At 40.2% G+C, this 25178-nt stretch overlaps 1 protein-coding gene across 3 annotated transcripts in view; it reads right to left on the reverse strand.

The window, feature by feature from the left end:
* Nucleotides 1-760: 760 nt before the first annotated feature.
* Nucleotides 761-25178, reverse strand: part of fbxo42 (F-box protein 42) — a 33756-nt gene continuing 9338 nt past the window's right edge. For all 3 annotated transcript variants that reach the window (XM_041205841.1, XM_041205840.1, XM_041205839.1), the window contains 8 exons: nucleotides 21820-21936; nucleotides 19754-19888; nucleotides 8714-8867; nucleotides 7477-7587; nucleotides 6446-6542; nucleotides 4817-4873; nucleotides 3480-3596; nucleotides 761-2012 (listed from right to left, as the gene is read on the reverse strand). In XM_041205841.1, coding sequence (XP_041061775.1) covers nucleotides 879-2012; nucleotides 3480-3596; nucleotides 4817-4873; nucleotides 6446-6542; nucleotides 7477-7587; nucleotides 8714-8867; nucleotides 19754-19888; nucleotides 21820-21936 — 1922 coding nt within the window. In that variant the 3' untranslated portion in view covers nucleotides 761-878. The remainder of the gene's footprint in view (nucleotides 2013-3479; nucleotides 3597-4816; nucleotides 4874-6445; nucleotides 6543-7476; nucleotides 7588-8713; nucleotides 8868-19753; nucleotides 19889-21819; nucleotides 21937-25178) is intronic.

A 25178-nucleotide genomic window follows, 5' to 3' on the forward strand; every position in this document is an offset into this window, starting at 1 on the left:
ACAGAACAAGTACACTGACCCCTTAGAGCCCCCTTCTGCAATGGGATAGATGCAATGAGTGCTCCCTCCCCCAGTTGGGCAAGTACAATGAGGGTTGGGAGCCTCATTCTACAGATGGACAGGTATGCCCCAATATGAATGACCCCAATCTGCAGAGGGACAAGTACTGTAGCAAGTACCAATTCTGTCTACATCTGTACTTCTCTTCCTCAATACATTAGCTGCACTGTTTCTCTTTAAAAATAAATTAGTTTATAAACTGCAGTAAAGAAAATGGTTAAACTCTATACGGCACCTTTCATTGACCAGAATGTATGTATCAACTCAACTGGCTTTGGAGTCAGCATGTGCAATTTTTGGAGTGTTTGGTTTATGTCAGTTAGCTGATCTGATAAAGAATAGTCACTGAGCAGATTGAAGGTTGCGACCAAAATATTGAATCGCAAAAATAACCCATCTCAATGAAATGGGCATTAGCTCCTATAGATAAGCTGCAACTTCAAACCAGGCATTGCAGACTCTTGCAAACCCGTTGTGCCACTATCAATGCACTTGTTTATAGTAAGATCTCACCTAGCTAAAGCATGTTTGCTAACCTGTAGCATACCACACATACAAGTTACTGCAATGGTGGAAATATTCACACGCCATTTCCTTATCCAGTCAGTATTGAAGGCAGCAGAAGCTTTTGAGGACATAGCGAGAATCAAACTAAGACAGATCAGTCCGAATGTAACAAACTCACTGGAATGGAATAAAATTTGTGTTTAACAAGCAAACTTTAAGCCATTTCCAGGGTAGTTTTACATATAAATGTTTTTTGAATTCACAGCTTATGGGTGTGCATCAGGTAATGTGAAATACTTTGAGGTGGTGCATTATCTCTTAGCTCGCACAAAATACAATGCATTGGTTTTTGGATAGTACTTCACATTCTGTTTCTTGTCCATCAGCCCCCCAAAAATGATCAACTCGCCCCGGCCTTGCACCACTGTGTGGAGGCTGGTTTCTGGTGGGCCTACAACTGAGCCACTGTTGAATATTTTCCAACTGACTTTTCCCTTCTCTTTTGCATCTTTTATATCCAACACATACATTTGCATTGGCTTGCAGTTCATGCTCTGGTACAAGGGTTTCCCTACATTGAGAGACTGAGGTGGGTGGTGGCCTAACCGGCGTGCAATTGGTGGCAGTGTATGTCCATCTGCCTGGGCGGGTGCAGGACGTGGTGGTACATCAGTACTGTTTGAAATTTTACTGTGGTTTCCTGGTATTACAGATAAAGGAGCTGAGCTTCCGCTAGCTGAAACAACCGATGATGAACTTTGTGGTAAGAAATCCTTCACAGCCTCCAGTCCTCTTCGGAGTGCTCCTGGTGAGACTGGGCCAGAAGCACTTGCAATGTGAGGTGGTGTGTGAATTCCATTTGTCTGCTCTGGAGCATTCCCAACATTAATCTCAGTTCCTGGACTTGTCTCATTCCCATCTTCTCCATGGCTGCTGCTGGAAGAGGCTTTTGAATCCCAGTTGACAGGGTCTTGAGACCTATATGGATCTAATCCTGAATCTACCTTCTGTTCCATTGGCGCACTTTGCCTAGTAACATGAGGAAGTCCTCCAATAGAACCTCGAAGATCATAACCTTCCACCACAGCTGATGTGACAGGGGAACCTGGCTGCACTGGACTGTCCAAAGAGCCAGCTAAGGATCCTGGTGATAAGGTTCCACCATTTAAAACTGGTGACCTTTCCCCTTTGGCTGGAGATAGGCTGCCTTCCCGAGAACCGGATGTTGTCGGCCTATGCGTCCTTGGCCGCAAAGTACCCCAGCGTCCATTCACACAAGGAACTTCATCAGTACTTCGTACTGGGGACTGTGATCGATGCTCTCTCATTTCTGCACCAAGGGCTGGTGGTGTGGCACTGATAGGAGATGGGCGAGAATGCAAGCTGGGACTGAGAGGGGCTCGACCACTAGGTGCTTGGCTGAACACTACCACGCATTGTCCAACCTAGAAATGAAATAAGAAAGATTAGTTAACCTTGTTCACAATTATTATCAACATTTTAAAATCATCTGTTAAACATAAATCCCATTTCATTGTTTTACATGAACATAACTATCTCTTCTGCTTTCCTCAAACGAAGGATTGGACAAAACTATGGAGATGCAGACAGGCCGCTTCTGACAATGAGTTTAATTTACAGAAAATTATTTTAATCCCCTTCTTGCCTCAGCACCAAGGATTGCTCTCCTTCCCATAACCCACTGTTACTCTGCAGTTCTTCAGTCCTATGCTGGGTGACAGTCTAATTAACCGAATCCATAGATATTTTGATAAGTGGCAATCTATTCAAAGGAGTCCATATTCACAGTAATGGATGCAAGTTAATACTGATTTGAGAGTTGTTGCTTCCTTCGATATAGTTAGCTCAAATTTCCCTTAGCTTACAATCACATCTCTCAGTTTAGCATATAGAGCTTCAATACCTTCAACTAACCCCTCAGGACTTCATGTTTTAAGAACTTAATTCAATAGAAGTTGTTTCCAGTGCACTAGCACAACAACGGCAAAGAATGAGGTCTTGCTCTTTAAAAGTCAAACTCACGGACCAAATTACGGATTGTTCTATTTCTACTGCTTGTGAAAAAGGATATAAAAAGGAAGAATGCAAGAGAAACAAATGACTTTTAGAAAATGAAAATCAAATTGAGCTGTGGTTTTTACTAGTACCCTGGTTTAATGGATGATGAGATCAATCAACTTCTGGAGTGCACCAACTCTTCTCTCACCCTAGAACTATCAGAATAACTGTTATTCATGGTGAGAAGTTATGATTTCAATTTTTGGGTGCATTACTTTATGCGTATACAGACAGACTCCCATCAGATGTGGAAGGTTCTTGCCACGGTTAGGTTTTAATTAAGGAATAAATCAAAGGGTGATCTCTTGCAAAGCAACCATGATAGAGGGTGAATGGCTGCAATAAAAATTGGTTTCATAGGATGACCCGCAAGGCACTATAAATAATCCAGGAATTATCTGAACACTAACCTTTGTGATTCTGTTTTTTCCTAATATACCAATTTTCCACTCCCTTCCTGAAGATGCAAACTTCTAGTTATGGTGCAGCTGCACAGGTGACAGTCATTCTTCAGTACATTACCCAAGAGCCCAGACAGTGAGTGAGTGCATGTTATTCAACCACAACCGCAACCTGCATCCTGACAATCAATGTTGATGTATGTGCACTTCTGACAGGGATTATTGGATAAAAATCAAAGGCAAAGACCTGGTTAATTTGCCCTTCTTTTAATCCAGAAGAGCAGTCACTGCACCAACCCACAAACCCCAGCTGAAATCAGCTTAGCATAAATCAAACCCAGAATGTTTTTAGTCTATTCTCAGTTCATTATGGGGTTAACCAGCTGAGTCATCTAATCTAAATGCTTAACATCAAAACTTGTGAAGTCTTACCCTACAGGCCGGATGACACCATAATTCTGGTGCTCCATGCTCCTCGTTCTCCACTTTTAGCTGTTGCCATGTCCAAGGGGTGCTGTTCATGTGTAGCAGCCAGGCATCCTTAAATAGCTGTTTCAGAACAGCAATTCAACATTTTAATGTAACACAAACAACAGGCTGACTTGGTTATTTAGTAGTGTGGACCAAAATGGCCATTAATTAACATACAGCACAATATTAACATCAACCCTAACTACCATAACTTGGGGCAGTCTACCAAGTTCAACACTAAGTCAAGGTTTAGATTCATAAAGTACTGAAATGTAGCCTTTTAAATAGGGTGCAGTTCCTCCGTGTTATTGCAATACATCTCTTATATGCAGAAGCTGAACAAGCACAACTCTATACATATAATTTATGGGACAACAGTTTATTCAAAATCTGTTGATTCTCTAGGTTCCTATAAATTTCAATAGAACTTGAAATCAGATGTATCTAGTGGCTGTTTCTGGTGCCATCAATATGCACTTACACTGTCACTGTTATCAAAAGATAACAACATGGAATTGTAAACTGGCTTCAAGTATAACACTGTAGCCACCAGATTTATAACATAGCTGATGGCCCTTTACATTTACATCATTATTAGGGTTGTTACTGCCTCCATTTCACTCCCCATCATTTTTGGCATTTATTTTTGGCTAAATTTATTTTCAAGCAATTTTAAAAAATGGTTTATATATTGTTGCTCTCAAAACTCAAATAAAAATCAGAATTAGTAATGTGACTTGAAATTACATGGAGTTATAGTTCAGTGCCTGCATTTGTCTAAAATATTGGAATATGACTATCATATTAGCAACAGCACAGCCATTGAAGCTACATAGCCTGCTCCAACTTCTGTTAATTGTAGAATCTCTTGATCTTTTAAATTTCAATTTGCTACTCTTCCTCCAAAACTTTTAGTATTTTTACTTCCCAAGTACCTACCTTCTTTTTAAAGAGTTCAGTCAAATATGTCTTCTGGAGCAACGTGTTCTTTATTCTCGCAACCCTATGTCAACAAGTTTTTTTTTCTAGATTCATTTTTAACTAATATTCTTTGACAGCCATGAAAGCTGTGCATACAGACCCATTCAAAATTTGCTTAATTTATTTACTAATTTATTGAATATCAAGGGTACAGAAAGCATGAAACATTTAAGAGGATTAAGTAATTGTTCTTAAAGGCTGTTTTTCCAAATTACTACATAGCAATCTTTCATCACAGTGCTGTAACCAGCCCAAACTCATGGGGCAATAGGTAGGGAGAACATGCCACAGAATTGGAAGGTGACACAGATACTCACTGCATTGGGTCCTCCACAGCCTCCCAGGATCAGGATTGTTTCATGATCAATAATAATCTAAATAAAAATTGAAACATATTTTTGTTAAATTATAGTCTTTGTCCATCTGTGACTTCCTCAGAAGTTATATTAATCATATACTCTTGACAGCTCCTTTCTTAAGCTACTTTTAAAATATAGGGCACACTCCTTTGTGTGAACAAGCTGACTCATTTAAATCAAAGGTAGAACTGTGTTCACTGTGTGACCATACAATAACACTGCAAACCAGTATGGTGCACCAGGCATTGGAATTCTCTTACTTTTACAGAGATCAAAGCACAGAAATGATGTATTCAGTATTAATTAAACTAGTAAGAAATAATTTGTTTTTGCGTTGTGCCTTTCACAACCGCAGGACATCCCAAAGTGCCGGAGAGCCATTTAAGTCTTTTTGAAGAGTGTCGCTGTTGTAATGTAGGAAAAGGGGCTTATTATTGTGCACAGCTAGGTCTCACAGATCCCATGAGATAATGACCAGATAGTTTGTTTTAATTCTTTTGGTCGAAGGATAAATATTGGCCAGGACACTGGGAGAAATTCCCTGCTCTTCTTTGAATAGTGCAATGAAATCTTTTGCATCCACCTGAGAGGTTATGCAAGGTCTTTATTTAGTGGAATCACCTGAAAAATGGCATCTCTGATAGCACGGCAACTCCCGCAGTATAGCACTGAAGTCCTGTCATACATTTTGTACTCAAGTCTCTGGAATGAGACCTGAATCCACAACATTCTGGTTCAGAGGTGAGAAAGTTATTATTGAGTCAAAGCTGAAACCTTCATACATTAAATTATACCCGCTTTATTGGGGTGAGAAGAAAGCGCAGACAATAATCCATTTATCAGTAACATCTCAAAATAATAATTTGTACTCAGAATATGTTTTTTTTAAAGCAGAGACAAGATGGTACATGCTAAACCCGAGTGATTTCGCAGTATCAGTGCCCTAAAATGACTCTATGACTCCATATGATTGAGAAAACAAAAAACTTAAAAGAGAAACAAGCAGGAAGGTGAAAAGAAGAGTAAAGGGTAGAATAGAAGAAAAGTAAATTATGAGGGAAAAAAGTTAAGACTAAACAATAAAAGGAAAAATATTAAGGAAATTAATTGTCACAAAGAACAAAAAGAAAACTCTTTCTGGCATTCTTACTGAAATGGAACAAAGTGAAACTAGGCTAAGATGAGGTCATGGTCAGGTCATTTTAGAACCTGTTACGTCGCAACTGAATGAAACTACCTGAATATAGGCTGTTAATTATCCCATAGTATAATGTAAATTCACAATGCCATCTCATGTCACATTTACTGGTACATAGCTACCTAAATAGGACTGCAGTTCATATCGGGGAAGGCAGACAGATCTAAATATCCCACACCTGGGTTAAATAAGCTTTGAAGCTGAGTAAATGTTTAACCTCAGGTGGCCTTCTGACATTCCAGCAAGCCCTGATTAACTGCAATAAAACCTGGTTTACAATAGCACTAATATAGATCACATCTCAAATGCACATTCCTCATTGCACCAAGAAAAAATGAACACATTGAACAAGAAGCAAAGTCACCATTAGGCCTCTCTTCTTCTCTCACCTGGGACTGCCCACCCCTTGGATGGGGCATGCTACCCGATGTTGCCGGTTTGGACCAGGCCCATTGCTCCATATCCAGGATCCAGACTTCATTGCTCCTGAATGGGTCAAAACGGCACAGGTCAGGAAAGGGATACAAAAGGCAAGCTAGTAGATAATGCAAAGATTTAGGGTGGAAGAGTAACACGAGTAAATCGGAAGAAATAAACAATGGGGCAAAGCAACTGCCAGAAGAGAATTAGATCACCAGGAATCTGCTTATCAAAGAAAAAGGGCTGCATTAAGTCTAACACAAAAATCAGAGTGACAAGATCATTGAACTTAAACGGTGACAGAATGTTTGCAATGTAACACTGCACCTGAATTCTTAACTGCATAGTTTCAAGATCATGCATCAAAGCTTTCAAAATCTGGATTAGGGTTAAATCAATGGTATTGAATTTGATCAAAAAGAAAGGCACCGAGAGACAGCAAGTGACTATAACCTTAACCATGATTCTGCCTATTGCCATATTTTCTAAATATGAGGCAGCTGGTCACTCAGAGTTACACTGGTTGAAGCCAATCACAGATCTTCCAGCACAAATTAACTTTAAAAGGTGCACCAGAATTCCTGGCATCTGTGAAAAGTTTCTCAACAGCTGACATATTGATGATCTATGCACCGTCTGCAGCTGTAGGATGAAGGTTATACTTGCAATTCCTCACAAAGCAACCTCCCAATCTGAGTGGTGCCACTGTAAGTGAAGCATAGCCACTCCACAAAGGAGGAAAGTGATCAAAAATCAGGTGCATCACGTCAAGCAGCTCTTGGGGACCTCTGGGAGTCAGTTCAAGAAATCTGCACATCCTTATAAATCAGGGAACAGTATGCAAGCAACACACTTTGTAGGAGGCACCAAAATAACTAATAAATGAGGGGCACATTCGAAGGGTGAGACACCCTAGATACTGGATCTCATTGCAAAACCTCAGCACTGAACAGTTTATCTAATTCTACCTGTAAATTCCTTAAGGTGTATATATACATACATTTGTCGAGAGCCTAACGACCCTCCAAATACAATCATTTTATCTCCTATTACAGAAGATGAATGGCCAGCCATTGGAGGGGGTCCATGAGTTGTTACAATACAGTTCCACCTTCAGAGAGAGAGATAGAGAAAAAGAGATGACATTTATCAAAACGAAAATGTACACAATCCAATCCCATGTTCAGGTGTAATCCAAGCCATAGACAAGGGATATTAAAAGCATTTTTCTCCAGTTAGTTTCAACCAGGGCTACAACTAGGTGCTACAATGGTGCTCAGTGCACCTAGGCTAGGAAGAGAATCAGTTTAAGTTCCAGATATTCCAGAAACCTGGTGCAAATTGCTGCTTAAACACAGGTTTGGGTTTAGGTGTGCTCCAAAAACCTGTCCAGTAACACTTATTGTTCAGCCTGACACATGAAGAATGGTCACTTAATGTGGAACTGGAAGGTTACTGAATATGACCCAGAGCTACCCCATCTCAGGAAGCACTGAGGAAAACTTAAGATGCTGAACTTAGCTGGTGAGATATACTGGGTATCTATTACTAACACTGGTCTGCTGCCAGACTAAAATGCCATTTCCCCTCTTTAGTGAAGAGGTACTAATACCTTGGTCCCCAAGATCAGCCCATTATCATTGGAAATGAAAGTTCCTAAAAGAAACCCAAGCTGGGGCAAAGTCATATGACTCCCTATTAGAAGCCCTCTCTCAATATATGAAGTCCTGGATTCTCTCACTGTATGGTGTATTTTCCTGTTGTGTTTGAAAAAAAAATCCTGCAACTATAGCAAAAACACCCTTTCATTTGTCTACTCATGTGGGATGCTCTGTACATGCCAACATTGATTCATTTGGCTCCAGAAAGACTCCCCGAATGCAATGCTGTGCAACAATTTATTTTTACTTCAGGGAAACATCATGACCATGTGTTTAACTCCACTGCTCCCTCATTTTGTGATTGTGTTTCAACACTTTTGTTAAACAGATTTTTAAAAAACAAATATGAAAAAAGAATCTGAGTCAAAAGTAGCAGTTTTGTCACATACAGTGGATCTAACTTACAATTAGACAGGGAGGATAGAGGGCTTTTCTGTAGTTAGTTGATTACTAGATTTATCTAAAGTAGGAAAACAAGCACAATCTCTCAAAATGAATGTTTAGCGGAGCTCTTTCATTAAGTTCCAGCTTTAAGGTGACTCACAAATATACATTAAAATATGATGAAATCTTTACCAGTTTTTGGAGGGTGAGTAGGTATGTATTTCATCAAAAAACCTCTCCGGTTGATGCAGAGGGTAGGGGCTTGGCCTGGTCCAGCCTCCAAACAATACCAGAAGGTCCTTGTACACAACTAATGTGGCTCCAGCCTTTGGAGAAGGATAGGAACCTACAAGAAACAGGGAGGGAAAAATTATGTTTCTGTGTAAAACATCTAAGCAAGCTTACAGAAATGCTTATTCAAGGTACCGTGTACCGTGGAATTCCTGGTTCAATGTCTCGCCTATGCTAAACTCATTAATTCCAGGGCAAAGAAGCAGGTACTACAAGCTTGAGCACCCAGTAACTCTTGGGAGGAGAAGACAAGGATAAAAATAAAACAAAAATATCAACCAAGATCCCTATTCCTGATCACTGCTCAGTGAGTCCTTTTGGAAGCCGCGTGTGTGCAAACATTGAAGAACAACAGGATCAGGCTAGACTGCTGTGTTCTCCATAACAAAATAATCTGCCCACACTCATTGCCTAGTCTGATTCAGAAAGGATAGGCATCTGGGTGAGAGAATGATGAGACCTGTGCAAATTAGATTCAGCAAGAACTCGACCCTAAAACAGAAGTGGAGTGGACAGGAGAATGGGGAAACAAATCAATGGGAGTAAGGGAAATAATTTTTAAAAGAGATTTTTTTTCTATTCCACATGATTATTGCAGCACTATTTCTGAAATGGTTAACTCAAAATATATTTTTTATTCATTCCCAGGGTGCAGATGACATTGGTAAGCAATGTTCCCTCTAAGTTACACAGGCGTAACTTCAGAGCAGTACAGTGCAACAAGCTGGCTGCACACAGCAAACAGAAATTAGAGGGAACATTGCTGGTGATGCCACATTTTGTGCCCAGTTAAGCTGCCCTGCAAAGGGCAGTGGGGCTGAGCTGCCCCAGTCTTTGTAGTGATCCATGATGGTGCTAGGCAATGCCAGAATTTTGACCTACAATGAAGGAATGATATGTTAATGGAAATCACCTTGTTAAAACCAATTGCTAATTAAACAGGTGAAGGGCATTAATTATCCCATCTAAATAGAATAAAAAGGTACAGCCTCAACACTTTGGATGGAAGCTACTAGGAAGTTAGTAGCACTGAGGAGTTGTCTTGAAAATAGACCAGCTTTAACCAAAAAACCAGCCTGGGGATTAATTCTTCCACCATAGCTTCTTAATGTGATTAACATGATATGTGTTCAAGTCAGAATGCTGTGCGACTTTGGAAGTAATGTGCTCCCATGAAAGTGAAGCTTTTGCCCTTCTAGGTAGTAGATAGCGTGGGGTTGAGAGGTATTGCCAAAGTAATTTGATGAGTTACTGCAGTGCATCCTGTAGATAATAAATATATCAGAATATCAATCAAGCTGATAGCTCTGTCTTGGATGGTGCTGAGCTTCATGCGGATCATTGTAGTTGTACCCACCCACACCTGGTACTTTAAGAAGTCAGGTGGTGAGCTACTTGATACAAAATACTATGACTCTTCCCTGCTCTTGTGGTCATGGTGGAGACATGGATGGTCCAGTTAAGCTTCTGGTCAATGGTAACCCTCCCAAGATATCGGTGGGCACTTCAGCGATGATGGTACCTTTGAAGGCAAGACAGAAGTAGATGGATCTTATCTTGTTTGTTAGAGTCTAGCGTTCTTGTGACACAAATGTCATTTGTGTCAGCCCAAGTCTGGAGATTGTCCAAGCCCTATGGTAAACTGGCACTGGCTGCCCCATATTGGAGGAAGTACAGATTATAAGACATTTATGGTATATTGATCATGAACAAATAAACTGGTAAAGCTGTTGACAAGATGACAAACTGGATGATCCCTGGATAGGCCAGTTAAAAATTGGATTGAAAAGCTATTTACCATCCAGTGCCTTCTTAAGCTATGTCACAGCCCTCATTATGAAAACAGAAAGACAAAAAGATGTGTTATTTCCATAATATTCCATGTACGGCATTTTCAGAAAAGAGTAAGCAGTTAACATAGTTATATAGAACCAGAATGACCCTGCCTATACTTGCAGCATTCACATTTTACACAGGCCAGCACTCCTTGGTTCTTTTTCTATAAATTACCGTCCAGTTAAGGTGTATCACATTACATAATTTTACAAAATAAAGAGAATTATGAAAAGGAATTACTAGTATGCACATTTTCTTTTAAATCAGATGCAGTGAAGTCCGACCTCCTCCTCAATGTTCACAATTAGCTGATGTTTTCAGGACACCTGGAGTTTACCATCAGATTTGCATTAGCATATTGGGAATATATGGAGGACAGTATGTAAACCTTTGGTTGTAAGGCACAATGACTGCCTGTAAAGGAGGCTTTACATTTTTATACACATATTAAACATAAGCATTTTAAACAAGGTTGATGTTAAAGAATTGTGGAAACTGAATAACAGCACTTTCCCGTATTGAATATTCATGGTCCCCAATGACCATCCGTGCCAATTTTTAGCAAATATTTATTTGATGCTCCAATGTTAAGTGGATTGCACTATTCCCCCATTCTTGCTCTTCTGCTGCAAAAAGGAATAAGGCAAGGGTCAACATGAACATTTTAGGGTTCTCGCTTTTCAGATCCAAATGGATTGAAGACATAAGTAGAATACAAAATTAGAATATTTCCAATAACATTACTAACAATGCCACTTCCTGGCTCGAGTCTGCAGCAAGAAGTCCACATACATCAATGAGAAGCAGTCGAAGCATACAAAACCATGGAGAAAATCTTGGAGTAAAACTAGTGAGATCAGACAGATAAACAGCACCTAACAGCTGAAAATCAGGATGTGCTAATGAAAAATTTCACTGGTTATCCAGAAGGCAAGAATTCAACATCACTATACAGATGCTGTGTCTGTGAATGAAGTACTGAAACATACCTCTAAATTATATTCTAAAGAAAGCAGTTAACCCCACACAGAAGGATATTTAATGTAGTTCACTTTTGTAGTGTGGGATTCTTTTGAGGAAGCATAGGTAGCCATGACAACAGACTGGATCTCAGTTGCTCTTTAGTGAATAAATCAATGCTCCGTGATTGACAGCAGAGTGCCCTTATCAGCATTCTCCCTCGAAGCAAGAAACTCTTCTCGGGATAAAGCACTCTTAGCTTGAACAGTCCTTTCTTATGGCATTTCTCAAACAGGTAAGCAAGGGAATTCTCAGGAGATTGGAATAATCTTAAAAAGTGGCTTAAACCTTTAAATCAGGTATTCTCTCACAAGCTAGATTTTAAAACTGTCTTTTTCAGAAATGTAAAATGTGATTAGTAAGAGATTCGTTCTCTGATTTCAGGTCACATTTATATACCAATTCATTCCCAACAGATTTTTTTTTCTGGGGTTGGGTTGGGGATGTGGGAAGGGAGAGGATTGAGGTCACACTCTTAAGTGCAGAAAACTCTGCTTGGAGAAGCAATAAGATGTAAAAATGGCTTCCGTTCTTTCTCGGTGGAGGAAACCGCCACTGCCATGACAAAACGGTACAATTTATCAGGTTTAACAAAAAGCCTAGTCTTACCGTTTCCCACAGGAATTAAAGATTTCAGTTCTAAATGACCCCAGAAGAGTTCAAGGAAACAGATAAGGAAAAACCAAAATGAGTTGTAGATCAACATTCGGCTCTTTAATTGAGTGCTATTTTTAGTCGTAAAAAGAAAAAGTCATAGGTTCGATTTTTAGTCTATGCTAAATAAGTTGATCTTAACTGGTGTGGCAATTATTGATAGTACAACTGACTTCAGATTGTGGAGGATATCAGCCAATTTGCTAATTCTGACTGTTATCAAATGACTCCTGCTAAAAAGTGTAGCTGCTTGAATAGTGGGCAAAACTATGGCAGATGGTATTCAATGTGGGAAAGTCTGAGATTGACCACTTTACAGTTAAATGATAGATCATACTGCTTTCTAAATGGTGAGAAAATAAGAAGCGAGGAGGGGCCCCAAGTACAGAAATAAAAAGCCAGTGGATAGGTATGAAAAAAAAATGTAAAAGGTTAATGCAATGTTGGCCTTTACCTCAAGATGGCTGGATTAAAAAGGGATAGAAGTTCTGCTACAGCTATACAGAATACTGGTTGGACCCCATCTCAGTACTGCATTCAGTTCTGCCTACCACACCTCAGGAAGGATATATTGGCCGCATAGATTTACCAGTGTGATACCAGAGCTGAAAGAGTTAAATAATAAGAAAATAATTCATAGACTAGGCTTGTATTCTAAAGAGTATAGAAGATTATGGTGATCTAATTAAGTATTTAAGACGATTAAAGGATTTGATAGGATAGACAAGAGAGAAATCATGTCCTCTTGTGGGAGAGTCCAGAATGCAGGGACATAACCTTAAAATTAGAGTTAGGCCACTCAAGGGTGATGTCAGAAAGCATTATATCTTCACTTGCAAATTTCAATCCCTTAGGGGTAAATGTGAGAGCTCCCACCAAAAGCAGCACTTAACACTCCTTTCTGTGCTAAGCATATATCAGGAAATGAATTTTTTATAACACATCCTCGTGCATTTTAGTAACAACGTTGAGCAAATCCACTGATCCTTGCACACTGACCTGAATCAGAGGTCAGGGAGTCACCTCTTTCTTATTTCAAGACGGCCTACATTAACATAGCAACAAGCCCAGTTCCCTTACAGCCAACTCAAAATATCACCTCATGAGAAAAATTCTTAACCAAACTGAGTAAGGCTGGACATTTTTCAACAGCACCTTCCAAACCCTCAGCCTCGACTGCCTAGAAAAACAAGGACTGCAAGGACATGGAAACACCACCACTTGCAAGGTCCCCTCCAAATCATACACCATCTTGACCTGGAACTATCATCGCCATTCATTCACTGTGACTGGGTCAAAATCCTGGAACTCCTCACCTAATAGCCTCATGGGTGTACCTATGGCACAGACTGCAGTAGCTCAAGGTGGCAGCTTGCCACCACCGCCACAGGGCGATTAGGGATGGGCAACAAATGCTGGCCTTGCCAGTGGTGCCCACATTCCCCATGGACAATTAAAAAAAAAGTTGCAGCTTGCTGAATATGATGAGGTTATGGCAATAAGCCACATTATTTATTGACTTCCCTCACAAACTGCCAAATGAAAACTTTTCATATGCTTAAAAAGTGCAACACAATTAACTGAAAGAGAGACACTGGAAAAGCCCAGGTTATTTAACCTCCACTTTACCATATTCCAAGCTTCCAAATTCCAAAGAATATGCAACAGGAAGTCAACATAAAAATTCATACAACATATCCTAACATAAGAAGTGCACTGCATCGTAACAAAAAAGGGACATACAACCCAGCATAACAAGGCACAAAAATCCAAAGCAGTGCAAAGTAAAACCCAACCTGGCAGAATATAATACATACAACAAAAAACAAAAAGCAAGTTGGCATAAAAGCTCAGCCTAAAAGCTAAAATCCTCACAACGCAAAATCCGTCACATTATGGTATGAAAACCAGGGACAATTCAGCCTAACACCCAAAGCTTGAGGCTACAACCCAACAGAATATTCAATCCAAAAGCAAAATCAAATTAAGCATGACGTTCAGAAAACACAACACAAATTAGCTTACAAGAATCAGCAAAGCATGGAATTCAACATGACACAACGTAAAATACACAGCACAACATAACATCTCAACCTATCGCAATAGAAAACACAAAGCAGTGTATACCATGCAACACAAAATCCAATGCAAAATAGAAACCATACCACACATTGTAAATTTCAATGCAGAATAAAATGAGAAAGTACGACAGACCCAAATTAATGCAGTGAAAAACCCAATGTAACACAGCATAATTGTAACCCAGCTATGCAAGAAAGGAGGGAGAGAGAAAATGGAATTTAGGCCAATTAGTCTGATATCAGAAGTAAGTAAAATGCTAGAATCTTTCATTGGGGGCATGGTAAAAGCACTTAGAAAATCACATGACTGTACAGAATCAATGCAGAATTTTGAAAGGGCAAGCAGCATAGTGGTAATGTTAATGGACCAGTAATCTAGACGCCCGGACTAATCCTCCAGAGACATAAATTCAAATTCCACCACAGAAGTTGTGGGAAATTAAATTCAATTAATTAATCTGGAATAAAAGGCTGGTATCGGTAATGATGATCATGAAACAACCAGATTTTCGTAAAAACCCATCTGGTCCACTAATGTCCTTCAGGGGAGGAAATCTGCCCTTTTTACCATCTGACCTACATGTAACTCTAGACCAACAGCAATGTGGTCGGTCGGCTCTTAACTGCTCTCTGAAATGGCCAAGCAAGCCACTCAGTTGTACCAAATTGCAGAAATGTCGAATAAGGACTGTGGATGTGGGATTGCTGCTTTTCAGGAAGGCAGCTCACCACTATCTTCTCAAGGGCAATTAAGGATGGACAATAAACATTAGTCTTGCCAATGACACCCACATCCCAGGAACAAAGAAGAAAAAATCTGTAGAGTTTTTTTTTTGAGGGTGTAACCAGCAGGGTAGATAAGAGGGAACCAGTGGCAGTATTACATTTGGGTTTTTAAAAAGCATTCAATAAGGTGCCACACAAGAGGCTGTTACACAATATTAAGACTCATGCGATTGGGGTAATATTTAAGCATGGATTGAGGATTAGTTAACAAACAGAAAACATTAAGAATAAATATTCATTTTCAACTTGGCAGGTTATAACTTGTGGGATATTGCATGGATCAGTGCTTTGGCCTCACCGATTTACAATCTATATCAGTGGCTTTCTACCTTTTTTTGGTTAAGGAACTCAATATATTGTGAAATTCCGTGGAACCCTACCAAAGTCAAAAACCTATTAAAACATTGCAAAATTAAACTATACTGTTAAATGCTGCATATTTGTAATATACCATTATGGATTGTCAAAGGAAGTGGGTGGAGTGCACTCCTTGAGATCTCTTTGTCATACAATAACGTATTTCAACACGTACCAGCATTTGGATCTGGGGTGCATCCATGTTTTTTTTTCAGTTCGTCTGCTTGCTGGAAGACTGTGTTTCTGATAGTTAGGTCAAACTCTCTGCATTTAGAGAAGGAGCTAGCTGCTGGAGTTTGCTTTGCCAATACCTTGGTGTCCAAGTATTTCTTTCCATGTATTACAGACTATGCCCTCTCAGACATTGAAATCACCAAGAAGAAAGAGTCTGTCCTTGTGGGGTACTCCTCTAGTTATCTTGCTGAGGTCATCATAGAATGCATCTTTGACCTCGTCTGTATGTGTCATTGTTGGGGCATAGGCACCAATGAGTGTGGCATGCTGGTTACTGACAAGACTTAAGCAAAGAACCATGAGTTGATCAATGATCCCAGTAGGAAGTCAGTCAAGCTTGCATGCTAGTTCAGATCAATTGGCAAAGCCCACGCCCCCAATCTGTGGAGAGCAACCATCACCCTGAGGCCGCCTGTGTGCAGGGTTATGACTGAAGACTATCACAGGGTTTGGTATGTCTGGTATTTTGGTTGACGACAAATTGCTGAACAACCTGCACATTGCGTGTATTTAAGTGGGTGGGGTTTGTGCAGAGGCTCTCCCACTCCCTTGCCCAGGGCATCTGATGCTACACTAGTGCAAAATGCTAGTCTGACCATTGGTTTGTCAGGATTAGTGTGTCTTTGAAGATAAAGTCAAAGGCGCTTGAGCACAGAGTCAAGCCACAAAGGAAGCTTGAGGTAACTGTTCTTAAAGATATGGCCAAGAGACAAGAATTGGCACACAAACTAGCACAGGATTTGCTGATATCCTGGAGGACAATACTGTCATTGAAGATTCTTGGAAAAAGTTAAAGGATGTTACTTACAGCATGGCATCCGAGGTCCTAGGATTCGTTAAACAGAAGCACGAAGACTGGTTTGACAAGAACACAGACATAGGCAAGCTTCTAGATGAAGTGCATGACACTCACAGATCTTACATATCTGACAAGAAATCACCTGCAAGGGATCCAGATACCATCACGCAAAATACATGTTGCAGGTCAAGCTAAGAGAGATGAAGAACCGATGGTGAGAAAACAAGGTTGATGAGCTTCAAGCAACTTGCCAATAAAAAAGACCTGAAGGCTCTGCTTGAAGGTCTGCGATCAATCTGTGGTTGCAAAGCCAACGGTGTGACATCCATCCTCTCACAGATGACAATCAGCTACTAAGAAATAGACATGAGATTCTCTCTCATTGGGCAGAGCAGCAGTAATCTCCTAAACCAACAATCCACAGTATACAATAACACCATTGAGTCACTTCCACTGCACCGCACACTGGAAGAGCTTGCTCTCGATCCTTCTCGAGCAGAAGTCACGAAGGCCATAAAGCAACTTTCTATGGGCAAGTCACCAGGAGCTGATGACATCCCACCTGAAGTATTCAAGTATGGAGGGACTCACATGGTTAGGAAACTCTCTAGTCTCTTCTCCCTATTTTGGAATCAGGGTGCTGTGCCCCAAGGCCACAACAATCCCCCCCGGAACTCATCTCTACAAACAGAAAGGGAGAAAGTCCATCTATGCCAATCATTATGGAATATCACTTCTTTCAACAGTAGGAAAAATTCTTACAAGGGTTATTCTTAATCAGATTGTCACTCACCTCATTGACTCTGTGTACCCAGAATCACAGTGTGGCTCCCATGCTGAGCAGGGAATAGTGGACATGATCTTTGCAGCATGTCAAATTCAAGAAAAGTCCCGTGACCAGAATAAGGAACTCTATATGGTGTTTGTTGACCTAACTGAGGCTTTTGAGACACTAAACTGAGAAGGCCTGTGGGAGGTTCTGTACAAATATGGCCACCTGAAAAAATTATCAATGTCATTTGCTTGTTTCACAATGGTATGATGGCCAGTGCGATGCAAAGTGGTAGGTCATCGGATGCCTTTCCTATCACCAACAGCATCAAGCAAGGCTGTGTATTGGCTCCACTCTGTTTCCATATACTTTTAGGCCATGTTCCTGCACCCACACAAAGATCTTGACATGGAGTATGCAGTCAATTCAGGGCAGGTGGCAACTTCTTCGACTTGTAAAGGCCCAATGCTTGCAAAGATTATTGAATAGCTACTGAGTGAACTCTGTTCACGGTTGACTGCACTCTCATAGGACATACTCTGGAGGACATTTAGCTGCTTGCTAAATGTTTTGCCCTAGCCTCAGAACACTTTGGCCTGACAATAAGTCTGAAGAAGTCAGAGATCTTATATGAACTTGCCCCTGGCCACACACTTCAAGGCCCCACAGTCACCAACAACAACACACCCCTCTATTCAGTACAGAGATTTTGCTATCTTGGGTGCTGCCTCTCCAAATAACACTACACTGGATGACGAAATCAATCATCACCTGGCAAAAGCAAGCTCAGCATTTGGCAGGCCTACTCAGTGACTTTGGAAAGAGCAAGAAGTTTGCCATTTGCAGCACTTTGTTGTGTGAAATTGGTTGATGCAGTTTCCTATGAAACAACAGTGAATATGTTTCGAAAAGAAATCAACTGTTGCAAAGCTGTTGGGATGCCCTGAGGTCATGACAGGCACTTTCTAACTACGTGCTTCCTTCTTCTTTTCTTTCAGCTGGACAAAGGACTAAAAATAGTCCACTGCACCTGGGTTAAGGGGAAAGGAAAATTGGCTATTGCATCCACTCCAAATCATTCTCCAGTAAACCCTGTTAGGAGGATTGTGGGGGGACAGGATGGCCCCACATGGCTAAATATCTTTCAAACTATCATCAAGGCCAATACATGAAGAACGGCCATGTGTGGGGTATCAGAAGGCAAACAACATCCACAGAACCAAAAGCAAGAATCATTGCTGGGGGAAGAGGGGGGAAGAAAACTGGCAAGATCTTTTAAAAAATCAGCTGCAAAGTACTATGATTAACATCCTGCTGCACTGTTATATCCATTGATTGATTTTGCAATTTTTTTAAAAATGGAAAATACATACAGCATTATCAGGAGAAACGTTCCAAACATTTTCAAAAATATATCAGGAGCCTTTGGTTATAAAGATCCTCATACATTCATACAGCTTCTTGACCATTATAGGATTCAGCCTCAAAGAAGAGTCAGCTCAATTCTGCTCTAACTGGCCCCAGAGTAAATTAACTTAAGCTCGCTCCTTCTACACATTTGGGAAACACTCAACAGGTATGGCTGTGCTTCTGAAATTCAGGGCACAGCTGGAAGCATTCACAAGGATGAGATACAGTTCCTTCTGGAATTCTTCATATCAGGTTAAGAGGTCCTCTGAGCTTTAATGTGGTTCAAGTTCCAATGAAGAAAAAGCATTCATTATAATGAGCTTGTAACATGTGGAGTTCTGGTTTCGTCAATATTATCCTTTATTTTCCTGAATAGCCAACTTCCTGTTGTAGAATAGGTTCCATGGACTCTAGCAGTCTTTTGGCACTTTACTTAAGTGTCCGGTCTTCATATTTGAGCTCAGCTGGCATGCTATTCAACTGTAGAAAGCATCATGGCATCAATTTGTCCTCTCTGGGGCCACACTCAATTTCCAGGAGTTGCTGGATAGTAATTAGCATCAGGAACTCTGGCTAATTTTCATAAGGAGTGCTGAAACAAATAGCTGCATTCAAATTGCTGGCTAAGATCAGCTGCATTGAACCTTCCTGTTTGTATGGCTGAAAATGATCCAGTTTATTGCATTCCCCATTAGGCCATTGAGGAAGATTGCTGTAACATTTTCAGTACACTTCCACTTTGCCATTGTAGCACCATTAACCAGCTTTTGTTTGTGTAACCATTCATTGCTTGTCACAGATTGACGCACCCCAATGGGATATTAACTCTGAATTACAACCATTCATTGAGCAACAACCTGTCAAGAAATTTATCCAATCCAGGCACCTTCTCCTGTTTTTATCTGACACCTCTAGGCATGCAGACAGATTCAGTTATTTTGATCAGTTAGATCTCACGACACTCTTCACCTCTTCTTTGTTCTACCACATACCTGATGCCAGAGGTCGGATCCATTCTTTGCTGTTGAGGTCAAGCCGCCAAAGGTCATTGAATGCTGCATTACAACTGCTTTGAGTGCAACCCCCAAAGACGTACATGGACTGATTGGCATCATAGTAACAAGCACCTGGAATTAAAGAGATGAACAGTGGGAGGCCTTTTTGAGAGTATGAGGGGGACAGAGGCCAAAAGCTACACTACAATAAAACTAAACTGCAACACTACCCTTATTTAACACTCTACAAAATTTAATATGTTGTATCCTCAAAGAAGTAAATCCCATTAAATATGAATTCAAAATCACATGTTGAAAACTGTACTGTGGACACACATGGAATGAGATGAAAATTTGTTTACTGTTAATGATGCTGCTACTAGACCCAAACATTCAATTAAGTGAGTTGTAAAAAAATTACATCTGCACACACTGTCAACTTTGCCATGATAAATTCCATTGTTCACAATATAATGGTCTACGGAAACTCGTCATTTTGTAATTACATCCTCCTGCCAGTGGAGTAATTGTAACACCACCACTTGTGAAAGGGTGTTAGTACAGTGTTAGAAGTTTACAAAGGCAGTTTCCATTAAAATGTGGACATTAATTCCAATAAGGACAGAATACATGTTTTTAAAATAGGGATAATTTAATCTGCATATCTTGGTCCAAGTACTTTTGCCATCTAACTTCACTTCGCTTAAAATCTACACTTGGTCTTAACTCTCCATATGCAACCCAACATAATTTTATATTTATATTTTTAGATGCAAAACAATTTTAAAATGGTTAATATTTCCAACCTGCAACCCAAAACTGACAACTCCATTCCAATTTGCAAAGTTCCCTGACCGCACAATTAACTTGAACTGATCTAATGTATTTACTTAATAATTCACTTGGCAGTCTTTACATGGAACAACACACCTGCGCTTGTAAAAAAAAAATGTATAATCTCTTAAAATAATCTAAAATAATTTCCTAAAACTTCAGCAAATAAAGATTGTGGATAAGTTCTGGCTCCTGCCACTTCATCTTGGGAAACTAAGACAAGTATCTATCACTAAAGCATGTGTAAAGAAAAATGGGCAAGGAATTAAATATAGGCTTGTCATCTGGGCCAGATTCTGATTCTCAAAACAGAAGAGCAACATAAAAAACGCAATCTAACCAGCCAAATTTGAGTAGTGGGGGAAAACGTTTGAGAGCTGTTTGTGCGTTGCTATTAATGCCCATCCAAAGACTGCAGTAGTCGCAGGAAACAGTCAACATAAATTTAAAAGCAACAATGCCAAGTCACAAATAGAGTATTTTTTGAGGAGGAAATTACATTGGCCAATAAAGGTGATTGCACTGGATGTAATCTACTTAAATTTTCGGGTAATATTTGATAATGCTCTACGCATAAGGATCATTAAGAAAAAATTGAGGCTTGTTCATTCAAAACTGGCTCAGCAACAGGATGTGCTAATATGTTATCATAAACTTTTATTTATCAGTAGTACTCTTATTCTACTGCTTGTGAATACTGTGAAGGGAAGAACCAAACCAAATCCCTGCAGATCTCCATTAGTTACTAGACGCTAATCAGAGCCTTTTCTATTCATCATCACAGTTTAATGAACATTTGTTGCACCCCTTCCAAGTCAAGCATATCCTCTCTCCTTAGTTAAGGTGGCCAAAACTGTACACAGTGATCTAGCTGTGATCTCACCAAAGCTCTATATAATTGCAGTAAGACCTCCTTACTTATATACTTCAATCCTTTTGGGGACAGAAGGGATGAAAAGTGAAAGGAGAATACGGTGAGCAGTGCTCAAGTACTCACCAAAATCATGTTTCACTCTATTCTTGGTAAATCCCCAAAAAACAATATTAAAAATAGATTCTGACACAACAAGCCATGTAAATTAGCATAGTCCCTGTGGGTTTTCTGCTTTAGCACAGTAAACTGCAGTTACAATTCATGCGGAGCAGCAATACCAATACAGTACAGTAGCTGCTTTAATAAACATCCTTCACCTAGCCCAAATCAATGCTATCAGGAAACTCTTACTTACTGTGCGAAAACCGCTGGGTTATCGGAGTCCCGGGATAGGGGTAGGTCCGGCTCTCCCACTGAATATATCCTCCCTGAACAGCTTTTATAAAACCATAGTAACACTGATGAGCCACGCCTGGGAGTCAAAGAGACACAGAAGCTTATTGGCATTTTCAAAAAGGGAAAGAAAACCCTGTATTTGGCGCACTCCCCGCACTCCACTTTCACCCAAAGAGATTTTAGTGGGTCAATTACTTCAATCAGATAATTCACAAACCTCCGACAATAGTACAGTTATCCAGTTGTAAGAGTGCACATTGCACTGACATAGCAATTTTATTTTTGATGCGCAAAACCCCCCCACCACCTTGCTGCATCTGAAATCGGAAACTCAGTGGAGGCAGGAAAGCCCAATGGTATTAGAGTTGCAGAAGTTACAAGAAAGGCTACTAAACACAACAGCAACAGGGTTCAAGGTCCTTCCACTCACTACTGCTCAAGTGCTTTGAGCCACCTTCTCTGCAAGGACTCAGCAAAAGTCTACAAAGTCAAGAGCCAATGGCTCATGCACCTTCAGTATGAAGAGAGCACATGGACTCTCTGCATCAGTTCAACACAGAGCGAGTGCAACGGCAACACTGGAGGATACCAAGAATCTTCGCTCAAATGACGGAAGTTAAATTCTGCAGGCTAGCTAAGAAGATGTAAAAATACCCATACCCTTATGTTCTTTACATCATTAAAGTATTCAAGGTAGTGAAGGAATTTGATATTTAGGAGATCCAAGTATACTGTTCACTATGGTGAAGGGTTCAAACATCAGGGACACAAGTTAAGATAAGGAATAAACGAATAGGGTGGGAAGACAGGTGGAAAGTTTTTACTCAACATTGTGGAATATTACCAGAGAAGGAAATAACTAGGACAGTCTAAATGGGTTCCAGAAGTAATCAGATGCATTTCAGGAGAGCAGGTAGAGATGTTATATCAAAATGGGACCAATTTATTGGTGCTAATGATCTTTCCTTGTTCACAGAAATTGTACATTTACATAGTCAACTTGAGATGATCAGTATTTCTTGCCGTATTACCCATATCATAACCTGCATCACAGTTGGCAGGGGGATGGGAACCAGGATGTAGCATTGGAAAGGAGAAACAAGGTGCACAAAAGATCAGGAGAGACAGATAACACTTGAGTAAGAAATAGTAAGGTATTAGGTGGGGTCAGATCAAGAGGAGGCAATAAGGTCTAAATTAAGTTTACAATTAACATATTTACCACGCTTTGTGCATTCTACAGGCACATATAGCCACATGGGAATATTATGTCATGGTGATTACTGAGACTTGGGTCTCAGGATTGGATACTGAATATTCCTGGATATAAGGTGTTCAGGAAAGGCGGGGAGAAAAGAGAAGAGGAGGGGTGGCAGCGTTAATTAAGGAGAATATTATAGTGCCGGAACGACAGGCTATCTTGGAGGGGTTAAACACAGGATCTATTTGGTTACAGTTAAGAAACAATAGAGATACCATTACATTACTGGGTGTAATCTATAGGCCCCAAACAATTGGGAAAGACATGAAGGTGCAAATTTGCAGGAAAATTACAGAGGTGCAAAAACTATAAAATAATCATAATGTAGTACTTAAATTATCCTAATATAGACTAGGATAGTAATAGTGTAAAGGGTAGAGCAGGGGGCGGGGGAGAGAGAGTTTGCGAAGTGTGTTGAGGAGAATTTTCTAAATCAATATCTTTTCCAGCCCACAGAGGAAGGCAGCGTTGTTGGACCTGGCTCTGGGGAATGAGATGAGTCAAGTGGATCAAGTGACGTTAAGTAAACAGTGTTCTTGGTATCATGTGGTTTAGGTTGGCTGTGGAAGAGGACAAGGAGCAACCTAGAGTAAAAATACATAAGTGGAGGAGGGTGAATTTCAGTGGGGTGAGAACTGATCCAGCACAGGTAAACTGGAAGCAGATTATCAGACAAAACAGTAACAGACAATGGGCTGCCTTTAAAAAGGAACAGGTTCAGGTACAGTTGAGGTAATTTCCACAAAGGGAAAAAATAGGGTAATGAAAGACAAAGCTCCATGGATGACAAGAGAGTAAAATGAAGCAGAAAAAGTGCGTGCATGACAGGTATCAAGTTGATGATATGAGAACCAGGCTGAATATAGAGAGTCAATAGATGGTGAAAAGGAAATAAAGAGAGGAGAAGAGAGCATATGAGCAGAAACTGGCAGCTAACATTAAAAAAAATCCAAAAGTCTTCTATAGGCTCATATAATCGCAAAAGGATATGAAGGAGAGGTGGGGCCAAGTTGGAACCTAAAAGGGGGTTTACACACAGAGGCAGGGGGCATGGTTGAGATACTAAATGAGTACTTTGCATTTGTCTTTACTAACAAAGCTGAAGCTGCCAAAGTCACAGTGAGAGAGGAGATAGTTAAAATGCTAGATGGGCTAAAAATTGACAAGGAGAAGGTATTAGAAAAGCTGGCAGAACTTACAGTTGATAAGTCACCAGGACCAGATGGGATACATCTGAGAATGCTGAGGCAAGTAAAGGTGTAATTGTGGAGGTACTGGTCATTATCTTCCAATCCTCCTTGGGGTGATGCCAGAGGACTAGAGAATTGCAAGTGTTGTACCCTTAATTAAAAAAGCGTGCAAGAATAAACCCAACAATTACAAACCAGTCAGCTTATACCTCGGTGGTGGGAAAGCTTTTAGAAATGATAATCTTGGACAAAATTAACAGTCACTTGGACAAGTGTGGGTTAATTAAGGAAAGACAGCAGGGACTTGTTCAAGGCAAATCGTGTTTAACCAACTCATTTTGAGTTTGTTGACAGAGAGGATTAATGAAGGTAATGTAGTTGATGTGGCGTACATGGTCTTTCAAAAGGCATTTTGAAAGTGCCACATAACAGACTTGTCAGTCAAGTTGATGTATAATAAAAGGCATAGTGACAGCATGGATAGAAAGTTGGCTGAGTGACAGGAAACAAAGAATAGTGGTGAATGGTTTGTTTTCAAACTAGAGGAAGGTATACAATGGAATTCCCCAGGAGTCAGTACTGGGACCACTGCTTTTCATGATATATATTAATGTCCTAGACTTGGGTGTACAATTTCAAGATTTGCAGATGATATAACTTGGAAGTATTATGAACTGTGGGGAGGATAGTGATAGACTTCAAGGGGACATAGGCATAAGTTATTTTGAATCATCAAATGTTTACAGCACAGAAGGAGATCAGATGATGTGTCGTTTCTGTGCCAGCTCTCTGCAACAGCCTCTCAGCTAATCCCACTCGCTGACCTTTCCCTTGAAATGGGCAGACACGAGGAATTTACAGCAGAGA

The sequence above is a fragment of the Carcharodon carcharias genome, chromosome 15, assembly GCF_017639515.1.
Source record: "Carcharodon carcharias isolate sCarCar2 chromosome 15, sCarCar2.pri, whole genome shotgun sequence".
In the NCBI taxonomy this organism is placed as follows: Eukaryota; Metazoa; Chordata; class Chondrichthyes; order Lamniformes; family Lamnidae; genus Carcharodon; species Carcharodon carcharias.